The sequence below is a fragment of the Canis lupus genome, chromosome 27, assembly GCF_048164855.1.
Source record: "Canis lupus baileyi chromosome 27, mCanLup2.hap1, whole genome shotgun sequence".
NCBI lineage: Eukaryota > Metazoa > Chordata > Mammalia > Carnivora > Canidae > Canis > Canis lupus.
The window spans coordinates 12,207,442-12,234,022 of record NC_132864.1 but is presented as its reverse complement, the minus strand read 5'-3'; the positions used below and the strand labels follow the sequence as shown (position 1 = coordinate 12,234,022).

Sequence of the window (26,581 nt, the reverse complement as noted above, 5' to 3'; positions counted from 1 at the left end):
TTTAATATGTCATTAGACTTCCCAGGGAAAACTGATGTTCCCCAAACTTAAAAATAGGTGTTGAAATCAAACTGCTTGTAGCAGCTATATAGCCAAGGGTTGGGGGTGGCGGGTGGTGGTGGGACAAATAAAATAACAATAATGATAGCTTTTATTTTGTTGGGCCCTTGAAAATTTTCAGGGACTCTTTTCTGTACTTGTCATGTATTAACTTACTTAATTCTTAAACTACCTCAAGAGATTACAAGGTCAGCTACCTTTTTTATCTCTGCTAATTGCATTCTTAATCTCTTAGGTGAATGTCACAGAGCTAGTGTGTGGTAAAGCTAGGGTGCCAACCTGCTCAGCCTGGCTCCAGGCTGTGCCTTCTTCAGTGCTCCTCTCACTGAATAATGGTTAAAAAACTAGTACTGATCTTAGACCTACTTGGCTTCCAGGTTGTTCAAGTCACTTACATCCAGTATTCAATATCTGTGAACCTAAGATTCAGTTTGGATAAATTCCTGTCAGGAGACTAACTGTGATATCTTGGAGTGAACTTGCACAGACTGGATTTTTCTTTCAAGGGTTTCTCAGATTTTCCCATCTTCTCTTTGACCATATATACCTCGAATCCCATATATTAATTTGAATCCCATATATAAGTGGTGATACCTGTATTTTGAGCCAGTTCTTCAAAAAACTTTGTGATCCAAAATTTTTCATAATGTAGACCTTCTACTTTTTCCTTGCATTTCCCCAACCCAGCAGGATCCTAAGGTGGCCTTTCAGCCACCTACTATGGCCCCTTCTCTGTCTCTCTTTCTGGAATGTCTTGGGGGTTTTGACTCCTGTCAATGTGGTAAGTTTTCTGCTTGTTTCACTATTTTTTCTAGGTGGAAAATCCCCCTCAAGTTTTTCTAAACCAAAGCTGTCTCTGGAGTTTTTTTCTAAGCATGTGCTCAACAAGGAAGAAGATCCTCCAGCCTCCTAGTTTCCCCTAAACTCTTCCCTCTATCTGGCTTTGAGTTTCCTAGACCTTGGACACCTTCCTTAGATCTAAATGCAGTAGAAACACCTTTCTCCCATCTGAGTTTTGTTCCTCTGAGGTCCAGCTTTCTTCTCACATAGTCTAGCTGTACTGTGTCCTCTGCTGTCGTGGAGGCCCCTGGCCCAGAAACCTGAAGCCGTCTTGTTTTTCTTTACCACTGTTCCTGCGTTCACTGAGATAGAAGCAGTTGTTTTTAAGTGGGGCTTGTTCTGTAAGTTTCTGATGTTTTTCCCAAAGCCTGAATAGCAATAGTCTTCTTTTTAAATATGGTTTTCTGAAGTCTTCTCACTCTGGATTTATGGTTTTACGTCATTTTCTGTGCAGATTTGATTCTGAGAGTCATTGTTTCCAACCAGGCATTTTTTTTTCTTTTGAGCCTTTGGATTTGTGATAATTTTTTAATAGCTTCTTCCTCTTCTTCAGCCCGACTCAAGACAAGGACAAGTTATTTGTTCATCTTTATTTAGTCATTGCTGAAATTCAGAATATTCCAGTGGAACATGCAGTCTGGATCCTGTCTTCCCTGTATGTGGTTACTTTGGCTTGTCAAATAACACAAGTTATGGGTTGTGAGTCAGGTATGAAAACAGCCAGAATCTGAGATTTCTAAAGAAGTTCAATACATAGAGGCAGAAGGTAGACTGGCGATTACTAGGGCTGTGGGGAGGGGAAAGGATTGTTGTTTGCTGGGGACAGAATTCCAATTTGTAAGATGAAGTTCCCAAGACCTGTTTTGTAATAACGTGACTATCCTTAATACTACTGAGTTGTTCACTTAAAGATGGTTAAGGTGGTATATTTTGTTATGCATCCTTTACCACAATTTTAAAAAAAGTGTTTAAGAAAATAGTTAGAATTCCAGATCCAGAACTTTTTGATGGCCACACTTCCAATCCTGGTGTCACTGGGGACAGTCCTACTGAAACCACGTTTTATTTCTGTTGCGGCCTCCTGGGGCCAATCTATCTGTGTCCTTACATTAGTTACCCAAGGTGCGCCCTGTGTGGCTTTTAGGCATTCATTTCCTTGCCTTTCCTGGAGGGTGGCTTGAGCTTTCCAGTCTGTTCCATTTTCTCCTGGGCATGGATTTTGTACCTTTGGGTCTTACTATTCCAACAGTACAGGGAGGAAACAAGGTTAATAGATGGAGTCATTCCCACCGAGTGTTTGGGCCCTTCTGACCTGAGCATTCCGTGCTGACTTTCTTGCCCACAGCTCTTGCTTGCCCTCAGAGCTGGAGTTGTCCCTGGGTCCCTTGAGGAAGACAGATCCAATAGAAACAGCCAAGGGGGAGGGGCAGGGAGAAGCAGATGAATCAGGCAGGTGTACATTTGCTTACTCTCCTTGTCATTTAGCTTTGACTTTCTGTAGGTGTCTATGTTGTGTCCTGGGAAGATAGCACTTTCTCTCAATGCCCCTGTTGGTGTTCCTCCTTTCTGAGGGTGGCATGTAATCCCTGCGATTTGATAGTGAGGGGGAGCATGGCTTTAACACTTCACTGATGAGTAAACTGAGGCTAATGAGGCCTTTGACATTTGGTCACACTGTCATTTAGTGTCAAATCAAGAATTTGAACTTAGGACTTGCCTGCACGTCCAGTGTTCTACCCACCAAACCATTATGATTCCTATTGCATGTATATGTTACACATTGACTAGATGGATAAGATAAACATGTGCCTTGTATGTGGTATTCCCTTAGGCGCCATCACTGGAGCAGGCCACATTCTGTCCCATTGCTCCAGTGTTTCTGTGTGCAGAGTTGAAGAGCAGGAAGAAAATATGCTCCTACTGTGAAAAAATGTCACTAAAGTCCGATGCATTTTCTTTATTTACTTGACACAGAGCATGGGTGAGAGGGAGGGAGAAGCAGGCTTCCTGCTGAGTGGGGAGCCTGACACAAGGATCAATCCCAGGACCCTGGGATCATGACCTGAGCTGAAGGCAGAAACTTAACTGATTGAGCCACCACCCAGGTGCCCCAGTCAGGTGCATTTTAAAATAGTCCTGTGAATCAAGGGTCAAGAGGGAAAAGCTGTGGGACAGAAACCAAGGAGAAAGGGGAGACACACACTGAGGTGAGAAAGCAGTGCTTGGCTGTGAACAGAGGAGCCCTAATTACAGAGAGGCATCCCTCTAGCCTCAGGGAGCCCCTGCCTGTGAGGTGGTGCTCTTGGCAAAGACTGATGTGTCACGCGCTAATGAAAATAAGGAAGATGAGGAAAACTTATATTTATTTAGCCTCAGCTATGCTGTGGGCACTCTGATAGGTACTTTCACATTTATTATCTTCTTTAATTATCACAGCAAAGCATTGTATATATTATTATCCATATTTTTACAGATAAGTCTGAAATCAGACACATGATCCCCTAGCAAGGGGCAGAGCCAGGGCCTCCACCCAGTTGTGTCATTCCAGAGGTCATTTTTGTGGGAAGACTTGGCTGAAGGAAAGCTGGGAATGCATACCTGTATCCTCCTTTATCACCTTAATGACACATGGTTGTTAACCCTTCTCAGAAGAAAACCTGGTATCATGTACCTCCACACACTCTGTTGCCCTTCTGTGGACCTAATTTTATTGTCGTTGTGATGCTTTGAGTTAAAGAAAAATCACACATGGCTCCTTTTGTCTTTTATCTTTTCTCCATTAGGAGTTAGGCCAAGTCCTATGAAAAGTAGTTGTTTGGGGAACAGAGTGAAATCAGTTCTATTCCCTGTATCTCATTTAAACAGAGAGCCCACATCATTATTAGCTGTTGAACTTTGTGAGGGAGAGGTCAAGGAACCTCAGACTTCTGGCATGTGGGGCTTGTAGAAGTGTGAGCAGAAATAAGGGGTGAGGAAAGAAGGGGGGAAAAGGAAGTGGGGAGCTGACGTGCTTGGAGGCCCAAGTATGGAGAGTGGCCAAGGGTAGGAACAAGATGGCCTCCCTGGGAGATACTGGGTGAGAGGTAGAAGGTGGCCTCCCCAGGAGATAGTGGTTGAGGGGCCAAAGGGGCCAACTGTCAGAACCCCTAACAGTTCTCTCAGTGCTCAGGAGTCACACGGGATTGGAGTCTTTTCCAGCCAGCTGATGGCAGGGAGGCGAAGAGGAGGGCATCAAAAGTAACATAAATTCTACTACTGTCAAGGCTTTCAATAACAAAGTTTGACCTCATTCCAGAGAGGAGAAATGTAGACCTTGGCTGATATTAGTTGGCAAATCCTGCCCAGAAGCAGAACTGCCTTTGACCAATTTTAAAGTTGAATTCAAAAAAAAAAAAATAAAATAAAGTTGAATTCAGTAAAAAAAAAAAAAAGAACTAAAATAAAATAAAGTTGAATTCAGTGTTTTTAGGGGAAATTATTCTATAAACTATTTGAGGTCATTGATTATCAGTAGTGTGTATTCAGGAAATACACTACTCCTGAACACCAGGTAGAGGGGCATTTTAATATTAGTTGAACACCAGGTAGAGGGGCATTTTAATACTAGTTGGGCATGTTATGTAAATGGCAGCCAATGGTCAAAGACTGATGGACTTTTGAAGATCCTACTTTGAGGTCATTCCAGTTTTCAGAAGCACATGGTATTCCAGCAACTATGTGCCATACATATGTATCTGAATAGGCTTTTGTGGTGAATAGAAACCTGGAATATGTCATGAGCCTGGGCATTCTGATGTGGAAGGGTGTAACCATAAGAGATTGAGACCCAGGAGTTATGGGTGACTGTGTGGCCTGCTGTAAGTGAAGTCTTCCCCCTCAGCTTTGACCCTCTACAACTTCTGGTTTCTGAAGGAAAGGAAGATAGGAAGTTAAGCCCATTGTTCACTTCTCGGAGTGAGAAGCACATCTCAGAAAAGTGGCCTGGCAGTTGGGCCTTCTGGGGTGTTGTCACCTAGGGCTGACAAAGAGGTATGAGGAGCAGACTGGCTAGAGGCCTTACTGACTAAGGGAAACCAGGTGGGTCCTCCTTCAGAGGCTGAAGCCTCTTTCAGGGTAGGGCTTCACTGACTGGTTACCATTGAGGTGGCCCAGGGCTCAAGCAGAGGGACTGTATTGAGGAAGAACAACTCTAGTATCTGCAGCAGAAGTGTGGAGAATATGAAGGGTCCATTTGGGACTATGAGCCTGCCCTGGGTGGTCAGAATGGTGTCTTCAGGCCACCAATATCTTCTGTTCCAGGACTGATGGTGATGGTAAAGCTAAGTAGAATGGGTTTGGCATTCCACAATCCTAATCAATGAGTTCTGAGTGACTGATGTAAGTGAGTGATTCTAAGATAGCTAGGGAAAGGAAGTGGACTGGGTCTATGAGTAACTTGAGTTAAGTCTTCCTATAGCCTGGTAATGTATGTTTTAGACTGGAATTTCTGGAAGGTATAGTGGAGATTAGTGAGGAGGTAGATACTGCTTCTGTTGTGTGCCCAGTCTCTGGCCTTGAACAGAACAAATCAATCTCTTAGCCCTGTAACTTGGCAGCATGCAGGCACCAGGGACCTAAATGGCCTTTCCACTCATGTTTTGTGCCAAAGCCTGTAGAAAAAGATTAAGCAGAGCTGTCCCTTCCCTTGGAGTTGTATCACTGCCAAATTAATATCTGACTGAGTTGATTTCTGGTATTTCCTGATAACTTGTGAGGAGGAAGAGTTCCTAACCAAGCTAGGAACATGTTCTGTGTTCTCTATCCATGAACAAGGGCATCCATTCTGTCCTGGGGAACGAGATGATAGAATTTCGTGGCCTTGGACCTGGAAATCAGGGTCTTACAAGAACACATCAGTGTTTCTGAATCCTTGATAAAGCGCCTCTCTGGGTAGAGAGTTCTTTCCTGTGGTGTTCATCGTTTATTCCTCTTGTATAAAACTTGACTTTGGAATTATTGTGGAGGAACAGGGTCGGGAGGGGGGGCACTTTTTCTTCAATAATAACAGTGGCTGATGATGGAAATTGCTAACATAAGTGTCTATCATACTGTTCACATACTTTTAGGCTTTAAAATCAAAGTGTTTAATGTGGAATCTCAACTCCTTTTTGGTCTCTGGATCCTTTTACGCTTCAAAAAGTGTTTCTAAGGACCCCAAAGAGCTTTCTATTTATGTGGATTACAGGCATTGATATTGACAATAAATAGAAATGAAAACTAAAAATTTTCAAAAATATTTAATTTATTTAAAAATAATGATAAACCCATTATATATTAACACAAATGACATTTTTATGAAAAACAGCTATTTTCTTAAAAAAAAAACAAAACAAACCCAAAACACATTTAGTGGGAAGAGTAGCAATTTACATTTTCACAAATGTCCTTAGTAGGAGACTTAAATGAAAGACATCTCCTCCTGTATTCAGACTCTGAGTTTGCTGTTTTGGTTGAAGTAGCTGAAGACATTTGGTCTCACACAGAAAACATAGTTGGAAAAGGGATTTCCTTATAGCCTTTTCAGATAATTATGAGTTCGTTTGTGGAATAGCACTAAAACTTGACAAATGGTTTGTAAAGGTTAGTTGTAACATCAGTTGAAAACCATATCAGCGAACTTTTTGTACTGTAAGTAGAGAAAAATCCATTGGCCTCTCTTACACTTTGAACAGATCTTTTACCTGTGATGATTTTATTAACTCCCTCATTGGTCATTTGGAAAATATTGATTTGCTGAGTTACATGGATCTTGCAATTGTTCACACATTTCATTATATGTAATATAAAAAAAATCATTTTTTTTAATAAATGTATTTTGTATTGGTGTTGAATTTGCCAACATACAGAATAACACCCAGTGCTCATCCCGTCAAGTGCCCCCCTCAGTGCCCGTCACCCATTCACGCCCACCCCCCGCCCTCCTCCCCTTCCACCACGCCTAGTTCGTTTCCCAGAGTTAGGAGTCTTTGTGTTCTGTCAAAAATCATTTTCTTTAAGATTACCGTCAGTCTTACTGGAAAAGTCTTCAAATATTGGAAAGCTATAGAGCTCATGGTTGGCAGACACAAGTTTCCTGAAATCCAGTTTTCACTTGAAAGTTTGGATTTGACCATTGACAACACATACCATCAGTAGTTTCCTGTTATCTGAAATGTCTTCCCAACACCCAAGTTTGCCATGACCAGTTTGCCAATCATTCTTTCAAGTCAAAAATGTTCTGTCAAGAAAAAGGTTAGTTGAGCCTGCAGCTCAGTTATACAAGTGCTCTTCTTTGAGCCAGCCATTGTACTTTGCTTTGCAACCTGGTATATCTCCCATTTAAACATAATATGATATAATCAATAGAAGTTTTAAAAATATGCCTGTGTATATCTAATACGAATATATTTAACATAAGTGTAATGTGTCTAGATTTAATAAAATTAATTTTTATTACTTTTTCAAGGATATTCTTAAATGAAGCTTTTATTTTTAAACTGAGTCTGTAGAAATGAAAAAATACAATTGACTACTAGCACTGTTTGGGGCCTCTGTCTTAGGATTTCATATGGGGAGCCTAAGGAGTCCACAGTTTTACCAACAAATGCTTTTGCATCCTCAGCTCAAATCTCAACACAGTGAAAAAAGCAGTGTCTTAGCATTATTTTGAAGATCATTTTGATCTTGTTTTGTAAGGGTTTTGGAAGTCTGAAGAGTCTTCAGACAATATTTTAAGAACTGTTGGTCTAGGATAATAACTGGAAAGAACTGAGATTACTTTTTCTAAGAGTTTGGGCAAATTGTTCAGTATCCCATGCTCACAAATTAGTTTTTTTGCTTTTTGTTTTTGCAGGAGTCTCAACTTGTAACTATTGGCCTGATTTCAGCCTGTTGATGTCTTATTTGTAGGAATTTGAATGCCTTAAAGGGAGAGTAGCCAGGAAGGGCCCACTAGACCCTTATGTCTCAAGCCAGACAACTGCCCATATTTATATTACGTGTCTGACCCCCAAAAGTGTTTGACATCATGCCCCTTGCTGGAGTACAGTTCTGTTTAAGATGAACCAGGCCAGGTGTTAGGCTCTCAGCATGTTATATTAAGAGCTTCAGACTTGGTGTGAGTCAGGAAACAATGGGAAGGATGTGTGTGGGTAATTTAGAGCATACTGTAAAAATTTCTGTGGATGGGAGGAAGGAGATGGCAGGGTTAGAAAAAAAGGAAGAAGAGGTAGATACCACAGCATACCTAGCTTATTCTAAGCTAGGAATTGGGTAAAAGAGGAGTCTTTAGGGAGAGGAATTTCTTTGTTATTCTGTAGCTGATATTTATTCTTAGCATTTTCCCTCACTCAGGAAAGGATCTAAATAAAATCTGAAGCCATTTAATCAGACACCCACCTGGACAACATTTGGCTATGTCCTGTGAGATAAACATAATGCTATATGCTTGTAACTCAGCAGTTTTTGCTTTTGCTCAGTAGTGAGCAAAATGGACCCATTCTCTGCCTTCATAGAGCTCTTGTCTGGACGAATGTTAATCAACAGAGATGATTGTGAGAAGCATGTTGAAAGCAAGGATCTAGGTCAGAGAGTGCTGAGCTCATGTAGTTAGGAACTATTTGACCTCGGAACAGAACTAGGGAGATGAAGCATACCTGTTATGGTGAAGGCAGTGATGGCAGTGGACTATTTGCATATCCAGGGATCCAAGTAAGGTAGGTAGTACAGACCTATTTTACAGACAGGAAGCTGGTGCTCAGGTAGTTTAAGAAATGGTCTGAGAACACATTAGGAATAGAATTTGAGCAGTGATCTGTGGGCCTACTATGTTTTTAACCACAGTGTAATATTGCCACAAGCCCTGTCCCCTTTTGGGGAGTTAGAAGTCATGTAGGGTGTTTTTGTTTTCTTACAGTTTACAAAGGATGTTTTCACATTCAGTATGAGACATTAATTAGGCACTTGCAAAGAACTACACTGATCCTTTGGATCACTGCTTCACAAACTTTTCCTGTGTGTTAGTCTCAGGTTATAATCTCCTGGGGTTCTTGCTAAAATGCAGTTTCTGAATAAGTAGGTTGGGACGGGGCCTAGGGTTCTGCATTTCTGACCAGCTCCTAAGGCTGATAATGCTGGTCTGTAGGTCCCTTTTTGAAATCAGGTTTCCAGAGCCAATTTTCCTTTTCCACATGGTCTGTCTTCATGATGTGAATGTTGATCCCAGTCACTTTAAGCTTTGGAGAGGGAGAACTGCCTTTGTCAGTTAGGGTTGCTTATTAATCAGCAGCAGAGAAGGGCTCTGGCTAATTTAGGGTAAGAAGGGATTATAGAATTGAAGTCTAGGTGGAAGAGGCTAGTAGCGTTAGAGGGTCATGATAGTGGGAACTGCTCGAACATATGTCCTGGGCCATCACTGGGCTGCCTGGAAGAGCTCCATTGTTTACTCCTCAGGGCACTAGGAGAGAAGGTCTGGGGTGAACTTAGGTCCATTCCTGGCCCCATGACTACTGAATAGTGATGAGGAGTCCTGGGCCCTGGGCTTTCACCGTGGGAGGATAGGGCATCCGAATTTATTGACCCAGCAGTGCTGCTTAGGAGGGAGAGGTGTAACCCTAGCAGGAAGCGACAATGCAGTTTGGAAAGGGAGTGGCAGGGATGTCTGGGTGGCTCAGCGGTTGAGTGTCTGCCTTTGACTCAGGGCGTGATCCTGGTCTTGGGATCGAGTCCCACATCAGGCTCCCTGCAAGGAGCCTGCTTCTCCCTCTACCTGTGTCTCTGCTCCTCTCTGTATATCTCATGAATGAATAAATACAATCTTTAAAAAAAAAAAAAAAACTTAAAAAAAAAAAGGAAAGGGAGTAGCAACTGGGAGGTGATTAAGGGACTGTGTTCAGTGTGAGTTCCTGAAGCCGCCTCAGCAGTGCAAACTCCCTGTGTTTAGCAGGTAGGCAGATTGAGAAAAGAAAAAAGATAGTATTTACTGAGCCTTGTGCATTGTCTTCCTTTGCTTTTGTGACGACCTTAGGAGATAGAGATTTGAGGAAATTGAGTCTCAGGCTCGGATAACTTGCTTAAGTCAGACTGTTAGTAAGTGGAAAAGCTGCAAATTATATATTTAATGTAACCAAAGTTGGCAGAAACTGCTACTTGTTGGGGTAGAAGGCTGCTTTAAATGGGCTGAGCACTTTAAGGGGTGGTAGAATTTGGCGAGATCATGTATGGATGCAGGGAGCTGAGGTGCTTGGTGTTTCAAGATCTCAGGGGTAAAATGCTTTCAAGAACAAATTGCTGAGTTGATGGTAGGTTTTTGTGGTTTGATGTATATAGAGGAAGAGTGGAACCTTTTTTCCTTTTAAAATACTTTCTGGTGATCAGACCTTGTGGGTTAGACCTGAGCTCTTTCATACCCTCGGTCCCCTAGAGGGCACATAGTATTAAGGATCTCTGCTGGGTGATTCTTTGACAGGGTTTATGGTGATTTAGGAGATGTTAATATCATTGTTGCTGTGGAAAGGGAAGTGGCATGGCCAAATGAATGGGTCTTGGATACACATACCATGAGGTGCCCCAGATTATTCCAGTCTATGGCACATAGGCAGGCTTTGTCTTGGTTATATAGGGATGGGCCTTGTTCCTTCACTGACCAGGCACTAAGGAGAGGCTCCTGCAATTAATGGCCAAAGCAGAAGCTATGCTTCAATTATAAAGTTTTCCCTGACTAAATTTTATCTTATTTCCAGATGGAACATTCTTTTCCATTCCTGCCCACTTCCCTTTGATTTTGGATCTTAAAATTTTATTCTAAGAAAGTATCCTTTCCCATCATACACAAAACCATAATTTGGTAGAGCCAAGAAAGTCTTAAAGCTCTTCTCAAGGCCACAGGGGTCACAATAGATACAGGGTACATTTTAACTCAGGCCAGTCTGCCGTGAAATCTGTGCTTGCTCTCTTTAACCATGTTGCCCACCGTGTGTATGTGTGTAAGTAAATAAGGATATATGAGACTTTTGGTGGGAGTTAAAGACTGTATGTACCATTTATAGATTTATTTCCTCTGGAAGTTGAAGCAAAGAGGAAACTATTGGGAAAGAAAGGAAAAAATTAAGATTTTTCTGTAAGATGTAATCTCTTGAGTAAAAGAATGTAAATGAAATGCGTAACTTGTATTCTTCTAAAGTAAGCACAAGTGAAATGACTCCAGGTTTTTATAGAGTGAAAAGGGTTTGGATCAGTGTGAAATACGCATGCCACATTCCACATCCCACATCCCAGAAGAATAAACAAATGTCCGTGTGTGTGTGTGGGGGGGGGTTGGGGTCCTGACAGAGATCAATGGGGGGAGACGTTACTGTAAGCATCCATATCCTTGTGTTAGTTTCTATAGCTAGTGGTTTCTTGGGCTGTAGCTTCCGATGGCTCTAACAGTGTGCCACCAGTTGAGTGGCTAAAAACAGCAGAAATGTATTCGATTCTGGAAGCCAGAAGTCTGAAATCAAGGTGTCAGCAGGGTATCAGCAGGCTTATACTCCGTCTGAAGACTCTAGGGAAGAATCCTTTGCCTGTTCGAGCTCTTGGTGGTTGCCAGCAATTCTTGGCTTAGCTTGTAGACATGTCTCTCTAATCTTTGCCTCCATCTCCACACTTCTGCTTTCTAACCCCTGTGTGCCTATGCTTGTCTGAATTTCTCTTTCCTTTCTCTTATGAAGACACCAGTCATTGGACTCAGGGCCCACCCTAATCTAGTATGACCTCATCTAAGTAATTACATCTGCAAAGACCATATTTCCTAATAAGATCACACCCTGCAGTTCTAGGTGGACATGAATTTTTGGGAGACCGTATTCAACCTAGGACACTTTGTTCTGCAAATTTCTGGTTAACCCAACCTGACATTGACAAATTCATACTGGAATGAATTTCAGCACTTGGTGCTGCAATTAGAAGATGGGGATGTGGCTGTTGATTTTCGATTGGAGAACAGTGGAAGGGAGACTCAGAGACAGTGTGGGTTTCTGAGGGAACAGACATGTTGAGTGCAGTAAGGACTTCAAGTTAAATCTTTACATGATTTTTAGAAACCACATTAGAAGAGAGTGTTCCCTATTCCAAGAACTGAACTAGCATTTCCAGGAGGAGTGTTTAAAGGCCAGATTCACCTCCCACTAGAAATGCAGCTACACCCCAGCCCACTCAGGAACTAATGTCCTCGTGGAACTTGGTTTTCCCACCTCCAATGGGACCTTTACCATACTTCCCATCCCCTCCCATGTGTGTATGAATCCCATCCTTCCTTCACTCTTAGGGACCTTGGTAGTCTCATGCCATCCTGTTTTTCTTAAGATGGAGTTCTGGCTTTATAGGAGACCACTGCTACATGGGTGTCTTGCAACTGAAATGGTTTTATTTTCTCAAGAATAAGTCCTAAAAAACAAAAACAAAAAAACAAAAAAAAAACGTTGTTAGCACTTAAAGTGTTCCTGTTACTTGCAGGATCCTGTTGATGTGTGACTCCTGCTTTTGCCCCGCCGTCTGCCTTATACATGCTGAACTTTCACTTCCTAGGGTTTGTCATCCTGTTTCTAGACACCTGCCATTCCCTAGGCTAGAACCCTCTGCCCTTCTACTCTTTGTGGATAACCCAGTTTGTCCTTTGGATTTCAGTGTAGAAGGAGAGTCTACTAGAAGTCTTTCTTGTCATGCTGAGACTAGTTAGGATGCCCCTTGTGTAGGCAGCTGTGTCCACAGGACACATATAGAGCCTCTAAAAAGCACAGTTCACATGATAGTGGGCCTGTCACCTTCCCCTCCTAGTTTGTAAACCACATGAATGCAGAAGCCATGGCTGTTTTGTTCATCATAGGATTCTTTAGAGCTTAGCCCAGTGCCTGACAAATATTGGAAACTAAATAAATGTTTGTAGAACTTATGCCTATGGGTCTATATGCTTTGACCCTATATCTAACTGCTCAACGTCTAGGGTGGCTGCCTCAGTAATACTTTTCTTGTAGGTCTGCTTCTGGGTGGAGAATTACTTACATATCAGACACTAAACATGGCACAAGCCAACATGTATTAAGGGAACTGGGAACAGAAGGTTCTTATAAAACACTTCCCAGTAATTAAGGAACCTAGAAGTTGATTTGGATTCCTTAAATTTCACAGTTACTAGTCTAGTGCCTCAGCATCTGAGCTAGTGCTGATCATCTTTGTTGGAGAGCCTTCTCCAGATCCCCTGACACACATGCCTGCTCCGCACATGTGAGGAAGATTAATCATGTGGCCACTTCAGCCCATTGCAGTTGGTGGTGGTTATTTTTGGGTGAGTGTGTGGAGGCATAGACATATCTTCTTCCCTGTTCTTCTTTTGTTTCAATCCTTCCAAGAAAGTGTACCTTGTCCCTTGGGGGGATAAAACTATAACCTGCATGTTCTGACAGATCTAGTTCTGGATGGGATGTTCGTTTGATCTCTGCTGAAACAGATGCAACCCACAAATGAAAGAGTCTGCTACTACAGAGTGGGATTATTTATACTTTATACTTCATGTTCTATAGGAAGTCTTGCAACCCTAAAATTATAGAAAGACCAGTAGTACTTTCTAAGTTTCTTATAGTCGGAGTAGTTGTATTTTCTCAGAAACAAGAAAAGAGGTAATTCTTATTTGACTTTATGACAAAATAATTGCGTAATTATTTTCAATGACTAGATTTCCTGAGCCAGCAGTCTGAATTTCAGAGAATACATTCAGGATGAGAAAGAAAAACTCAGTCGAGAGAGGAATGGTGTAGAGATGCACTGTGAACAGGATCATGGGCACTTCTTCCCCTGGAAAAGGAGAAAGAAGCGGACCTGGGCAGTGTGTGTGCATTTGAGCTTTGGTGGTGGGAGAGAAGGGAATGCTCTGATGCGCTCTGTCTTCTCCCTGAGGAGTGGTGATCTCGGGACCATCTGCTGGGAGGGAAGGGAGAGGTGGAGTCAGAGGGAGGCTGCAGGCAAGGAGGGCTACTGGCATTCCAGCAGCCCTCAAGGCTCAGTTGACGTTGTTGATGGGAAAACCTTGGTGGTTTTATGACTTTACCTGTCAGCATTCAAAGGCCAAAATTTCTTTTGGAATAGGCAGTGATTTTTTCCAGGTAGACAGCCACATTGTCCTTTTATCATTCCCATTTGGCTAAAACCCAGTCCTGCAGGCACTCATCCATCTACCTTCCTTACACAGCACCTGAATGACAAGCCCATGACCGCCTCCCATGCTTCTCTGGTCACTCCACTCTCCTACTCTGCACACAACCATTTCAGACCCTCTCTGCACTCCCGGGCTTCCGAGCACCCATTTACCCTCTCCCTCTCTTTCTGCAGATGGCCTTGCTTCCTGCTCACTGAGCAACTTCCCGCTCTCTCCCACCACTTGCCTCCTCCCTCTGCCAGTGGAGGGCTGGCTTTCCCCCTCTCAGATGGACTCTCTGATTCTCCACAGGCCTTTCCAGGAATTCTTTTCTCCCATACTTTGCCTTTCCCTTTCAGTGGAATTCTTCCCATTTCTGTTTGTTTCCTAAACTTTTCCTGGAAGCATAACTATAGACAGCCCCAAACTGCAAGGGACAGCTTGATGAGTGTTCACAGCTCTGAAGTAAATACACCTGTGTAAACCAGCACACAGCACACAGCTTAGGGAGCCATGTGGTCAGGACCCTCGAGCTCCTTTACTCCTTACCAGTTGTAGCTCCTCTGCCTTCTCTGTTCCTAAGAGGGTAGACTAGCTTTGCCAGTTTTGAACTCTGTAAGTGGAACCATGCAGGATGTACTCTTAACATTGGAGGGTCCTTTTCACTTCTTAACCTGGCACTTTCTCTGGAGGTGGCGTCATTCCAACCTCTGCTTCAGTTACCCTCTACATGTTAATGGCTCACAAATTTGTATCTTATAAAGTGCTGACATCTTATCAGAGTGCCAGTTCCGTCCATCCAGCAACTGTCCTTGACATCTGCTCTTGGATATTATAGATGTCTGAAATTGAAGTCATGATCTTAATCTCCAAACTGAGGTCTTTCCTGAGTTTCCTGTCTTAGTGAATGGCTCCCCATCCACCCAGTTATTCAAACAGAAAACCTAGGGGTCATCCTTGGCATTTCCTTTTTCCCTCACTCATTGTATTCAGTTCACTAATCTGACCGATTTTTCTTTCCTAAATATGCCTTAAAATCATCTGCTAAAATCTTTTTATGTCTACACCACTGCTTTGATGCAGGTTACCATCCTTTCTATCCTAGGCTACTAAGATAATCTCTAGTGTGTTCACCCCCAAGTACCCTTGCTTTCCTCTCATTTGTTAACTCTAATGCCACTGCTTTGGGGTGGTCTTCTCTGACCCTCCTGACCACATCAGCCCCATTGTCCTTGCAGTCATGGGTTCTCAGAGCACCATCCAAGGCTGCTTCATAGCACTTAGCATAGTTTGGGTTTACATTTCTTGTGGACATCTTTGATGAGGTCTGCCTCCCTGCTGGACTGTAGTTTCTACATAGGAGGGGTCTAAGTGTGTTCGTTCTGTTGAGGGTACACATACTCGCTAAACGTTTGTTGCTTGGTGCCCCATGGAAGACAAAAGGAGTCTTAGATGTTCACTAAGGTCACTGGTTCTCTACAGTTGTTGCTGGTTGGGAGCTGGCACTCGAGACTGGGCGAGGAAGACAGCAGACAAGGAAATGCATCCCTGAATACACAAACTAAATCAGGCAGCTGTCGGTAAAGGACAGTGAAGAAAGTCCAGCATAACCCTGTGCTGGGAGAGCCTGCAGGGTAGCAGGTGAATCAGTCTAAAGTGGTTGATGGAGCACCGCCCTCTGAGACGCCCTAACTGCTGAGAAGACGCCAGCTCCCAGAGGATTGGGGAGACGCGTGGGCAGGGGAGCATTTGAGGCGCTGAGGGGGAGCAGGCTTGACGAGTTAGAAGACTGGAAAGGGAACCAGTGAAGTGATGTGTAGTGTGCAAGAGGGTGTGGGGGTGAGATTGGATATCCCACATGTGCCCTGGAGAAAGGAGTGTGCACTTTAAAGAGCAGTGGAGGGCTGAAGCAGGGCGTGGTGTGGTTTTATTCATGTTTTTAAAACAGTGGGTTGACGACTTGTGGAGGCACAGGAGTAAAGCCGAGAGATGGCCAATTGAGCAGCTGTGGGCTTTGGCTGAGTTGGCTGTTGTGGCCATGGAGACAGGGCCAGGCAAGTGAACAGAAGTCATGGAGGGAGGTAGATGCAGGGAAGAGGAAGTGAGAAGAGCTCCCTGTGTGGACACCCCTGGGCTGAGAGAGTGAGGAAGGAGCAAGCTGAGGGCTTGGGTTTGGGGGTGCTGTTTGTCATGCAATCCTGGGCTGGAAGTAAAACTTGGGAGCCAACCTCAGGATGGCATTTTAGCTCAGGTAACTGGGTGAGACTGAAAGCTTGAAGAGAAGTTATAGACTTGGAAAATAAGAGAGACCCTCATTAGACCCTGTAGCACCCCTCCATTTTAGAAGTTCAAGCAGAGGAGGAGTGTCCAGTAAAGGAAACAAGGAGTGGCTAGTGTGAGGGAGCAGGACAGCTGGCAAGGAGCCATGACACAAGCCACAGAAGTTATGTCATGTGGTCCCACCTAGTAGACAAGGACAGTGCCCATTGGATTTGGCAATGTGGAGATTGCAACAGCCTGGATAAGAGTGGTTTTCAGGAAAGAGTACAGACAGAAACCTGATTGAGAGAATGTGAAGCATGAAGATCCCGAGAAGTTTTACCGTGAAAGAGAGTGGGTATTTGGCTGATAGGTGGGGCTGTGGGATCACAGAGAAGTTTGTTTCAGGAAGGGGGATCTAGAACATTTTTGTGTGGGAATGGAGCACTATGTAGGATGAAATTGTTGGTGGTAAAGAGAATCATCACAGGATTTAATTTGGAGAAGGCCTCAGGAGGTGCTGACTGCACCAGTGGAAGGACTGGCTCCTGAGGAGCAGGGCACTCTGCTGCAGGAGGCACGTAGGTGCAGATGCAGCCAGCTCCGGGATCACCTATGGCAAAATGAGGACACTGCTATCAAGTTGCTTCTGTTTTCTCAATCAATTATTGTGGCAGGTTCTCAGCCCCAAGAGAGGGAGGTGGAGGAGGTATAGGAGATTTAAGGAGAAAAGAAGGTACCAGGAGCATTGCTGTTACAACTGCAAAGAAGCAATTGGTAATACTGGGAAGTGTGAACTAGAGACTTACAGAGGAGTTTGTGAAGGCCTAGTGCCTATTTGAGGTTTGTCATCATGGATTCAGTAAAGGCTGGCATCATTTAGCTGCTCAGGTGCCTGCATGGACAGGTGGAGGACTGGATTTAAGAAGGTTGGGGTGTTATTAAAATGGTGTAACAGGGAGAAGGTGACACGAGAGCTAGCAGTGAATGCAGGAAAGGAGCTCTCTCAGTGGACGGATGGGGAGGGAAGCAACTGACGGGAGAAATGTGGAAAGGTTAGTGCTTGTGAATCTCCAGGTAAAGGATCCAGTGCAGGGGCCAAAGCACCGGGTGGTCAGAGTGTGGGTAGCTTGAATGGATTTTAGAGATGGTGGTATTGTTACTGGTGATGACAGAGCTGAGGTATGGTTTTGGAATGGTGGTGCAAGAGAAGGGTGGCCAGTGAGAGGGGTGGGGCCTCAGAGTCTGTACCAGGAGAGGAAATGGGAGGAGAAGGCAGACAGCGTCTGATTAGTGGAACAGAAAACCATGAAAGCAGACTGGAGGTCCTCTGGGAACAAAGGAAAGATGCTGTCGGATTAGCAGAGTCAGAAAGCTGGAAGGACAGGGTATTGTGGTCAAATGATAGGGTTTCCCTAGAGACGGGTCAGCTGCTAATTCATGTGTACGCGAGCATCCTTGTCTCCGTGCAGGGATGTGCCTCTGGGGTTCCTCGGGTTAGTGATATCCCTGCTGGCAGAATCAGTGTAGCTCTGTGATTCCACAGGCTGGTGTGTATCTGTCTCCTGGCTTCAGATCTTCATTACAGGGATCTCATAAGCAAAGGCTCACTGGTTTTCTTTCTTTTTCTTATGGGAAATTTCAGATAAACTTAAAAAGTAAGGAAACAACAAAATGTACCCCTGTGTGTACCCTTCACCCAAGTTCAAACCCATTGTTGTCTGCTGTTGTTGCTTCATGTGCTCCTTTACTTCTTTGTTCACGTGAGAAGCAGCCTGTTACCTGAGTTAGGTTTTGTGGGTGACTCCATATTGGGTATCAGCGTCTCACTGGTAACATAGCACTGGTGCAGCCAGCATTTGAGAAGGAAGAATGTACATAATACAGATGTCTGTCCTTGGGCCTCCGAACCGCTTGCTCCTTCATATTTTGACTGACTGATGGCATAGAAAACTCTGTGTGTGTGTGCACACGTGTGTGTGTGTGTGTGTGTGTGTGTGTGTGATAGGCTAGTGTATCTACATTATCCTGATTTAAATAATCAGTTGCAAAATTGTGCCTACTATTCTAAGACTAAGTAGAAATATACTTTTAAATCCCTTCCATCCTTTGCATTGAACTTCATTCACACGGCATCTGCCCTGCATCTTCATTCCCCAGTCTTTCCAAGGCAACCTGTCCCATCCCCATACCAGACCCTCTCCCTCACCAGCGCCCACCCTTGCTCTGTCACCACCGCTGAGAAGACATGGTCCTCAGGCTCTCTGGCTCTGGGCTGCTATCCACTGGCATGCCTTTCTGGAGGCCAATGTTCTCATGAGTCTGGCTGGGAGGTTTTAGTGGCTCTGCAGTGATTGTCTCTACATTGTCACCAGTGCCACTGCCAGCTGTCTGTGTCTCTGTAGTTCCTGTGTCACAGCCTCCTCCGGAACAGCACCACAAAGTGCTGTGCAGCATCTGGCCTCACACGTGTGTGCAGACTGCTTGTTCTTGGCTGCTTGTTACTGTAGGAACATAACTAGATTTTTCTCCCTTGCTGAGTCAGTGTATTAGTCTTGATTTTATGTCTAGCTTGTATGGAGTATGGTCCAGCCTTCTGGAACATCAGTCACAGTGTCCCAAACTTCCCCTCTGGTTGAATGGCTGGCATTCCTCTAATGCCTTCTGTCTTCTTGGCACCCAAGGTCCCTGTGGGATGCTTTCTGTCCATGTGTCACAGTCATTTGCATCTCTGTTCTCCAACACCTACTCTGTGGAGACTGGGTCCTTCTACTTTGAGTTCTCAGATTACAACCATAGGATCATTTTAACAAGAAATTCATGAAAAACTAGTGCACTCTTTTTCCCCCCAGGCAAAACAGCATTTTTTTTTTTTGGTCTGCCGTATAAAGAAGAGTAATATATGGAAGAGGTGTATGCAAAAATGTGTTTAATATCGCTTTTTTTAAAAAAATTTTTATTTATTTATGATAGTCACAGAGAGAGAGAGGCAGAGACATAGGCAGAGGGAGAAGCAGGCTCCATGCACCAGGAGCCTGATGTGGGATTCGATCCCAGGTCTCCAGGATCGCACCCTGGGCCAAAGGCAGGCGCCAAACCGCTGAGCCACCCAGGGATCCCTAATCTCGCTTTTAAAATACACATCCACTCCTCCCAGCAGAGCATCATGAGCTTCTAGGGCCAAAGGACTGTTTATCTGTATTCTGCTTCAGACTCAGGCTGAAGTTTGGGAAGAAAATCAGTGTCCTCTGTCCTTCTTCTTGACATTTGCCCCCTGCAGGTGTGACCAGAGAGGGCTCCTTCCGCCACAGTACAGGGGTCCTGTGTGTCTCCCATGGCCTCAGGCTGTGGTTCAGTGTTAGCATTGCCTCACAGCCTAGGTTGAGGAGTACTTGTCCTGAGCAACCCTGAAAGGGAGCCAAGCTCTATCCTCCCACCTATGAATCCTGTACCTCCACCTACAGATGGCCCTTCCCAATGCCAAGCTCAGAGCTTCTATGCTGTCAGGACAATTTCTCTGTATTTAGGACTCATTTTGTACTTTTTCATATCTTAGCATCAGGTATTTTTTTTTATTTTTACTTAAATTCAGTTTGCCAACATATAACACTCAGTGCTCATCTCATCATGTGCCCTCCTTAGTACCCGTTACCCAGTTACCCCATGCCCCCACCTACCTCCCCTTCTGCAACCCTTTGTTTCCCAGAGTTAGGAGTCTCTCATGGTTTGTCTCTGTCTCTAATTTTTCCCTACTTAGTTTCCCTCCTTTCCCTTATGGTCCCTTTCACTATTATATTCTGCATATGAGTGAAACCATATGATAATCATCTTTCTCTGATTGAGTTATTTCACTCAGCATAATATCCTTCAGCTCTATCCACGTTGATGTTTAAATGGTAAATATTGTTTCTGATAACTGAGTTATATTCCATTGTATATATAGACCACATCTTCTTTATCCATTCATCTGCCGAAGGATATCGTGGCTTCTTCCACATGTTTGACTATTGTGGACATTGCTGCTATGAACTTTGAGGTGCAGGTGCCCCATCGTTTCACTACATTTGTATCTTTAGGGTAAATATCCAGCAGTGCCATTGCTGGATCATAGGGTAGCTCTATTTTTAAAACAGCTCCACACTGTTTTCCAGAGTGACTGCACCAGCTTGCATCCCCACCAACAATGCAAGAGGGTTTCCCTTTCTCCACATCCTCTCCAACATTTGTTGTTTCCTATCTTGTTAATTTTAGCATCAGGTATTTATTTACTGATCCATCATTTTTTTAAAAATATTTATTTATTTATTTATTTATTTATTTATTTATTTATTTATTTATTTATTTATTTATTTAGTCACGAGAGACAGAGAGAGGCGCAGACACAGGCAGAAGGAGGAGCAGGCTCCACGCAGGGAGCCCGACGCGGGACTCGATCCCGGGTCTCCAGGATCATGCCCTGGGTCGAAGGCGGCACTAGACCGCTGAGCCACCCAGGCTGCCCTGATCCCTCATTTTTAGCTGTAGTGACAGGTTAGTATTGATTTGGATATTCCTTTTTGTCACAATGTTTAGATGAGGCAAAGATTCTAGTGTATATAAGAAACCATATCATATGTTTTTTTTTTTAATTTTTATTTATTTATGATAGTCACAGAGAGAGAGAGGCAGAGACATAGGCAGAGGGAGAAGTAGGCTCCATGCACCAGGAGCCCGACGTGGGATTCGATCCCGGGTCTCCAGGATCGCGCCCTGGGCCAAAGGCAGGCGCTAAACTGCTGCGCCACCCAGGGTTCCCCATATCATATGGTTTTAATGGAAAATGGGGACTTCATGAACTAAATTGAAGCAGTTTTCTCTCAATTCTCAGCAAACTCTTCCTGTTTGAGCAGCTCTTCCCCACTGTAGGTTGAATCCTCATACTACTGGGGGACACTCCTGAAGTCTCATGGAGAGACTAAATGTTGCCCTGAGCAGTGCCAGGAGACCTCAGGGCAAGGCTCCTTCCTCTGGGGTCAGAAAGGTGGTCCTGCGGTCTTACAGTCTGTCCCTTTCAAACCTCTTCTGGGATATTGGCTATGAGACATGTTTTGAATGAGAGAATCTTGGCAACACGTGCATTTGTGATTTGTAGGATTTTGTAGCTCATATCTGCTCCCTTACTTTCTAGTATCCTTTATACGTATGGGCGCAGTGGGGCAAATGATGTTTAGAAAGGTTAATGGCAGGGATCCTTTTTACTGTTGTTTGTCCTGCTGTTCTTTAGTTGGTAACATGAGAAATTGGCTGTAGTTTATCTTGTTTTATCTTTTTTTTCCTTTTTCCTGCATAGTGTAGGTTACCCTACCCCCACTCCCACAATGGGGTAAGACTTACAGGTATGTCTGAGCATTTTTACCTAGAAGGAATGGTAATTGATTCTCCCTTGAGGGAAACTCTGGTGGGAGTTCATGTAGGAATTTTGTGTCCTTGAACTTCAAGGTGGAGTTTTTGCCCTCTGAGCAGAGTCTGTCTCTCCTGTGACCAGTCTCGATGGATGCCCTGACCCTCGCTGCTTCATTTCCAGGTGAGGCGAGCCCTGGAAATTAAATTTTATTTATTTATTTTATTTATTTATTTTTAGTGTCCTTTTTTACTTTTTTATTTTCCTGAAGCATTTGAAGACCCATCTCCCACCCATCTATTGTCACTTCATTCCTGCAAACGTCATTATACATCTCTGAGAACACTGACATTTGTTTATATGGTTCTAGTGGCATTAGCATGTCTAACACAGTTGGCCACATTTCTTGTACAATGTGATACCCCATCCCTAATCATGTTTCCTCACTTGTCTCCTTTCAGCAGCTGGTTTATTGGAATCAGATGCCAAAGAAGGTCCTCATGTTACATTTGATTGTTAGGTGTTGAGTCTCTTTGGAGTAGCTCTCCCCTAGGCCTCCCTGTTTCCGGGCCATTTACTTATTGGGACAACAGGCAACTGTCCTATGGACAGGCTTTATACTTTGATATTTTTCTGCTTGATTCCTGGCATTTTTTTCTATCCCTCCTTATTCCCTTTAAATAAAAATAATGTCTAGAATCTTGGTTAGGTCCTGGTTAAATCTTTTGGCAAGAATATTTTAGAATGATGCTATATGTTTCCTATCACACTGCACTGGGGGGCACACAGGTCTGGTTGCTCCTCTTTTGAGTTATGCTAAAATTGGTGAGTGGGTTTAGGTGATAACAGCCTGATCCTTGCAATGTAAAGTTCCTGCTCATGGTCAGGTATTTCGTTAGGATTATACATTTACTAGTGGGGTTGTGCATTACCTCAAAAGATAGTTCACAGAGGGGTGCCTGGGTGGCATAGTCAGGCATTCAGCTCCTGATTTCAGATCAGATTGTGATCTCAGGGTTGTGAGATTGAGCCTTACCTTGGGCTCCATGCTCAGTGGGATGTCTGCTTGAGATTCTCTGTCTTCTTCTTTCTCTGCCCCTCTCCTCCACCATCGCTCTCTAAAATAAATAAATAAATATTTTAAAAAGTTCTTGGAGTAAAGATAGGATGGAGGCATATTTCTTTCCTCCCAAATGCCAATTTTTGTAAAATTGGGTAAAAAGTAGCCTAATTATTTCCAGTTTTGTTCAATGCCTTAAATCTTTGTCCCTGTGTATGTCTGTCCTTCTCTTTCTCTCTCTGTTCTCCTCTACCCCCATTCCTCACCCCTGAGATCATTGTGAACTCCTGAAGTTTTGTATATTTAATTTGTTTCAGTAGATTGGGTTCATTATTCCTTTTGTTGGTCAGTTGTCCCATTTTTGGCCAATGGGAGTCTTTCATAAATTGGCATTGGTGTTTCTTTGGCATGACTCTCTTGCTCTCTCGCTTTCTGGAATAATGAGATGTCCTGGGCTTATTTTGTAGAATGCTGTTCTGGCCTTGAAATCAGCTGCTCCTCCAAGGATCCCTGTGTCTTTTGGTGGAGAAGGGTATTTAAGGGAAGGGTGTTTTCCTGTTGGTTGTCATTGCTACTAAGTCTTTTTAGTGGATAGAGCTAAAAAAGACATGAATTCAAACTGATAAATCAACTTTTACGTTGGATGATTTTTTTCCCTTAACTTTGATTTTATGTTTGTATTTGGTTTGTCTTATATTGACTTTTTGTTCCTAACAACCTTAACAAAATTACTTATTACTTAATCTTAGTTTATGAACACACCAGTGTTGTTATAACTAACAGACTATTGAAAGAAGTTTGATTTCTTTGCAGCTTTTTTTGTTGACAGAATATGTCCTTCTGTATATAGCATGCTGTCCTTAGATGCCATTTGTGGATGTGAACAGCTTAAAAATTAATTTTCTTCTCTTCATTTGTTTTAAAATTCTACTTATTATTCTCCTGCTTTTGATTTTATTTTTGGAATATATATAAACATGTTTCCAAAGCCAAAACTACATAACAAGGTACATTCAGAAAAGTTTTACTTCATCTTTGCTTCTTTATCTTCCACAGATAACTGCTTACATTTGGTTTTGTGTTGTCCTCCTTGGGAATTTGTGCACGTCATATGAACAAATACATACATTTACATTTGCATCCCTGCTTTGTCCAAAAGTCAGCATATTATATATATATGCTGTTCTGTCTTGTCTTGTCACATCCACAGATCTGTCTGATCTGTCTTGTCCATGATCTACATGGTAGACTGGGGTTTGCTCCACTTCATTGCAGAGTGTTCTTCCTCATTCCTTGTTTTTGAGCAGCTAAGCAGCATTTTACTATGAGGAAGTACTAGAGTTGATTGGAGTCCCCACCGATAGGCCTGAGTTTGTCTGCAGTTTTGCTGTGACAGGTTCTGCCTCAATGAATTACTTAGAACATCAGTCACTTCCTGTTTTTGCTAATGTATCTTGGGATGTATCTCTAGAAGTGTGGTTATAGAATAAAGGATAAATGCATATATAATTTTTCTAGCCACTGACTATATTTTTGCTGAATTTTGGGCATCTGGTTCAATTTCATAATCCTAACATTTCCACTTAAAAGCAGTCCAATTTATTTTGCTACTTTAATGTTGAAGAGATCTCCTCATTTGCTCACTACCCTGTCTTTATATGGAACATACTATTGAAAGTGTTACTTTAAGAAGGTCTGTTGATGTCATTTAATTAATTAATTGAAGTATCACTTACTTACTGATTATAGCATACAAGAGATGAAAAGATTGTTAAAATATAGTCCTAAACCTCACAGGAGTTCAAAATAGAGTATTTTGGGATTTATTTTATTTTCTGATCATTCTATTTGTTGTATATTTCATCTCATGTTAGTTGTCAAAAGACGGGTAGTAGGGCACTGGGAAATGTGCCTTTTACCAGAGTGAATGAAGCATGATATGTCTGCTGGAGGAGAGAGGGTGTCCTAAAATATTCTGTAGATGCATTCAACAAATATTAATTGAACACCTCCCTTTCACTGAAATGGAACAGTGAGCAACATACAGAGTTCCTTCCTCATGGCATTTATACATCCCAGTACAGGAGATGTGTCAAAGACCAAGGAACAGTAAGATGATTACAAGTTCTATATGCTTCGAAGGAATCAAGCAAGAAATTAAAATAGTCTCGGCCAGGGACCTTCTTCAGGTAAGGGAGGGGCAGCTGACACAGCAAGCCACACACTAGGTTGGGAAGAAAGCATTTCAGGCACCAGCTTGAGGTGTTGAGGACTGAAACAGAAGGCACAGCAAGGTGTGGGGGAGAGTGGAGGCAAGGTCATGCAGAGCCTTGGGTTTTTGCTGAAGGGTTTGGAATTTAAGTACCTCAGGAAACCATTGAGGACAATACAGTAAGGGAATGACATTCAATACCAATATGTCATATATTTATTCTTTCTATAGATTGGAAGGCTACTCAAATGGGATGTTTTAGTTCTAAAGCAAACCTTGTCCTTTCTGAAATTCAAAGCAGATAGTTTCCCTTCTTGCTCCTTTATGTAGGACAGCTAGCTGCTCCTCATATTCAGGTCTTCTGAGTATTTCTTTTCTTTTTCAATAATATTCCCTTGATGTTGTTTAGATAATTACAATAAGTGGTTATGAATGGATTATATATTTGGGCTATGAACAGGAGCATGATATCTACAAATTCTCTTCTTCAGACCTGCAAATCCAAGAGATACATCTCTCTGGAAGATAAGAGAGCTTCTTCCTCAAGATCAAAAAAGGTCTGTATTGCTTGCTGTCACATTTATATGAAATTAATTATGGAACCAATACCAATTTTCTGTAAAAGAGGCATTTTCAACATATTTACTTATGTTTCTGTTACAGGAGACTGGAGTGAGATCCATGTAGGGAATCCCCAGGAGGAAGGATTGGCACACCTGGAACCCGAGGAGCTTGCTTCCTGGGAAGGCTCCTGTCTGATGTGTAGGAGACAGAATGTCCTACTGACTCTTCAAAGGGAGGCTCCAGGGGATCGAGACCAACACGCAGTATCTCACTCTCCACCACTGGGGACACTGTACAGTCCTTTTTCTAGAAGTGGAAAGTACGAGATTGTTCTACAAGAGGAAGATTCCAGGGGCTTAAAAACACAGAGGTTTGCACCTTGGGAGCCCCTTGGAATGTTGACAACTCAGGATCTAAAGGAAAGTTCTGTGTTAATGAGTTACAGAATTCACGTGGAAGTAAATGTCACTTTATGATCAATAATAATACTGAGTGAGGAGCACTATGCAGGAAGAAATCTTCCATAGAAAGACAGGCAGGGAGAAGCTTAGGCCAACCTTAGACCTACCTAATAGAGCAAGCTTGAGATAAACTGCCAGAATGGCCAAATAAGAGACTCTATGAAATAGCAATCCTGTAACTATAATAGTCATACAGAAATTTTCTCCTCTAAATCACGATACCAAATAGGAAAAATGATCTACAAGTGCCCCATGTGTAGGGAATTTTTCTCTGAGAGAGCAGATCTTTTTATGCATCAGAAAATTCACACTGCTGAGAAGCCCCATAAATGTGACAAGTGTGACAAGGGTTTCTTTCATATATCAGAACTTCATATTCATTGGAGAGACCACACAGGAGAGAAGGTCTATAAATGTGATGATTGTGGTAAGGATTTTAGTACTACAACAAAACTTAACAGACATAAGAAAATCCACACAGTGGAGAAGCCCTATAAATGCTATGAGTGTGGCAAAGCCTTCAATTGGAGCTCACATCTTCAAATTCACATGAGAGTTC

The 26,581-nt window shown here is 42.9% G+C and overlaps 1 protein-coding gene across 8 annotated transcripts in view; it reads left to right on the top strand.

The window, feature by feature from the left end:
* Positions 1-26,581, top strand: part of ZNF664 (zinc finger protein 664) — a 43,526-nt gene that overhangs the window by 13,827 nt on the left and 3,118 nt on the right. For 4 of the 8 annotated variants that reach the window (XM_072802330.1, XM_072802329.1, XM_072802335.1 and 1 more), the window contains 2 exons: positions 25,489-25,554; positions 25,661-26,581. The exon at positions 25,661-26,581 is cut by the window's right edge and continues 3,118 nt beyond it. In XM_072802330.1, the coding sequence (XP_072658431.1) occupies positions 26,257-26,581 (325 nt within the window). In that variant the 5' untranslated portion in view covers positions 25,489-25,554; positions 25,661-26,256. Of the gene's footprint in view, positions 1-20,699; positions 20,876-21,823; positions 21,909-24,904; positions 24,975-25,488; positions 25,555-25,660 lie in introns of those variants that run through there. The other 4 variants (XM_072802333.1, XM_072802334.1, XM_072802332.1 and 1 more) reach the window with 3 other exon arrangements.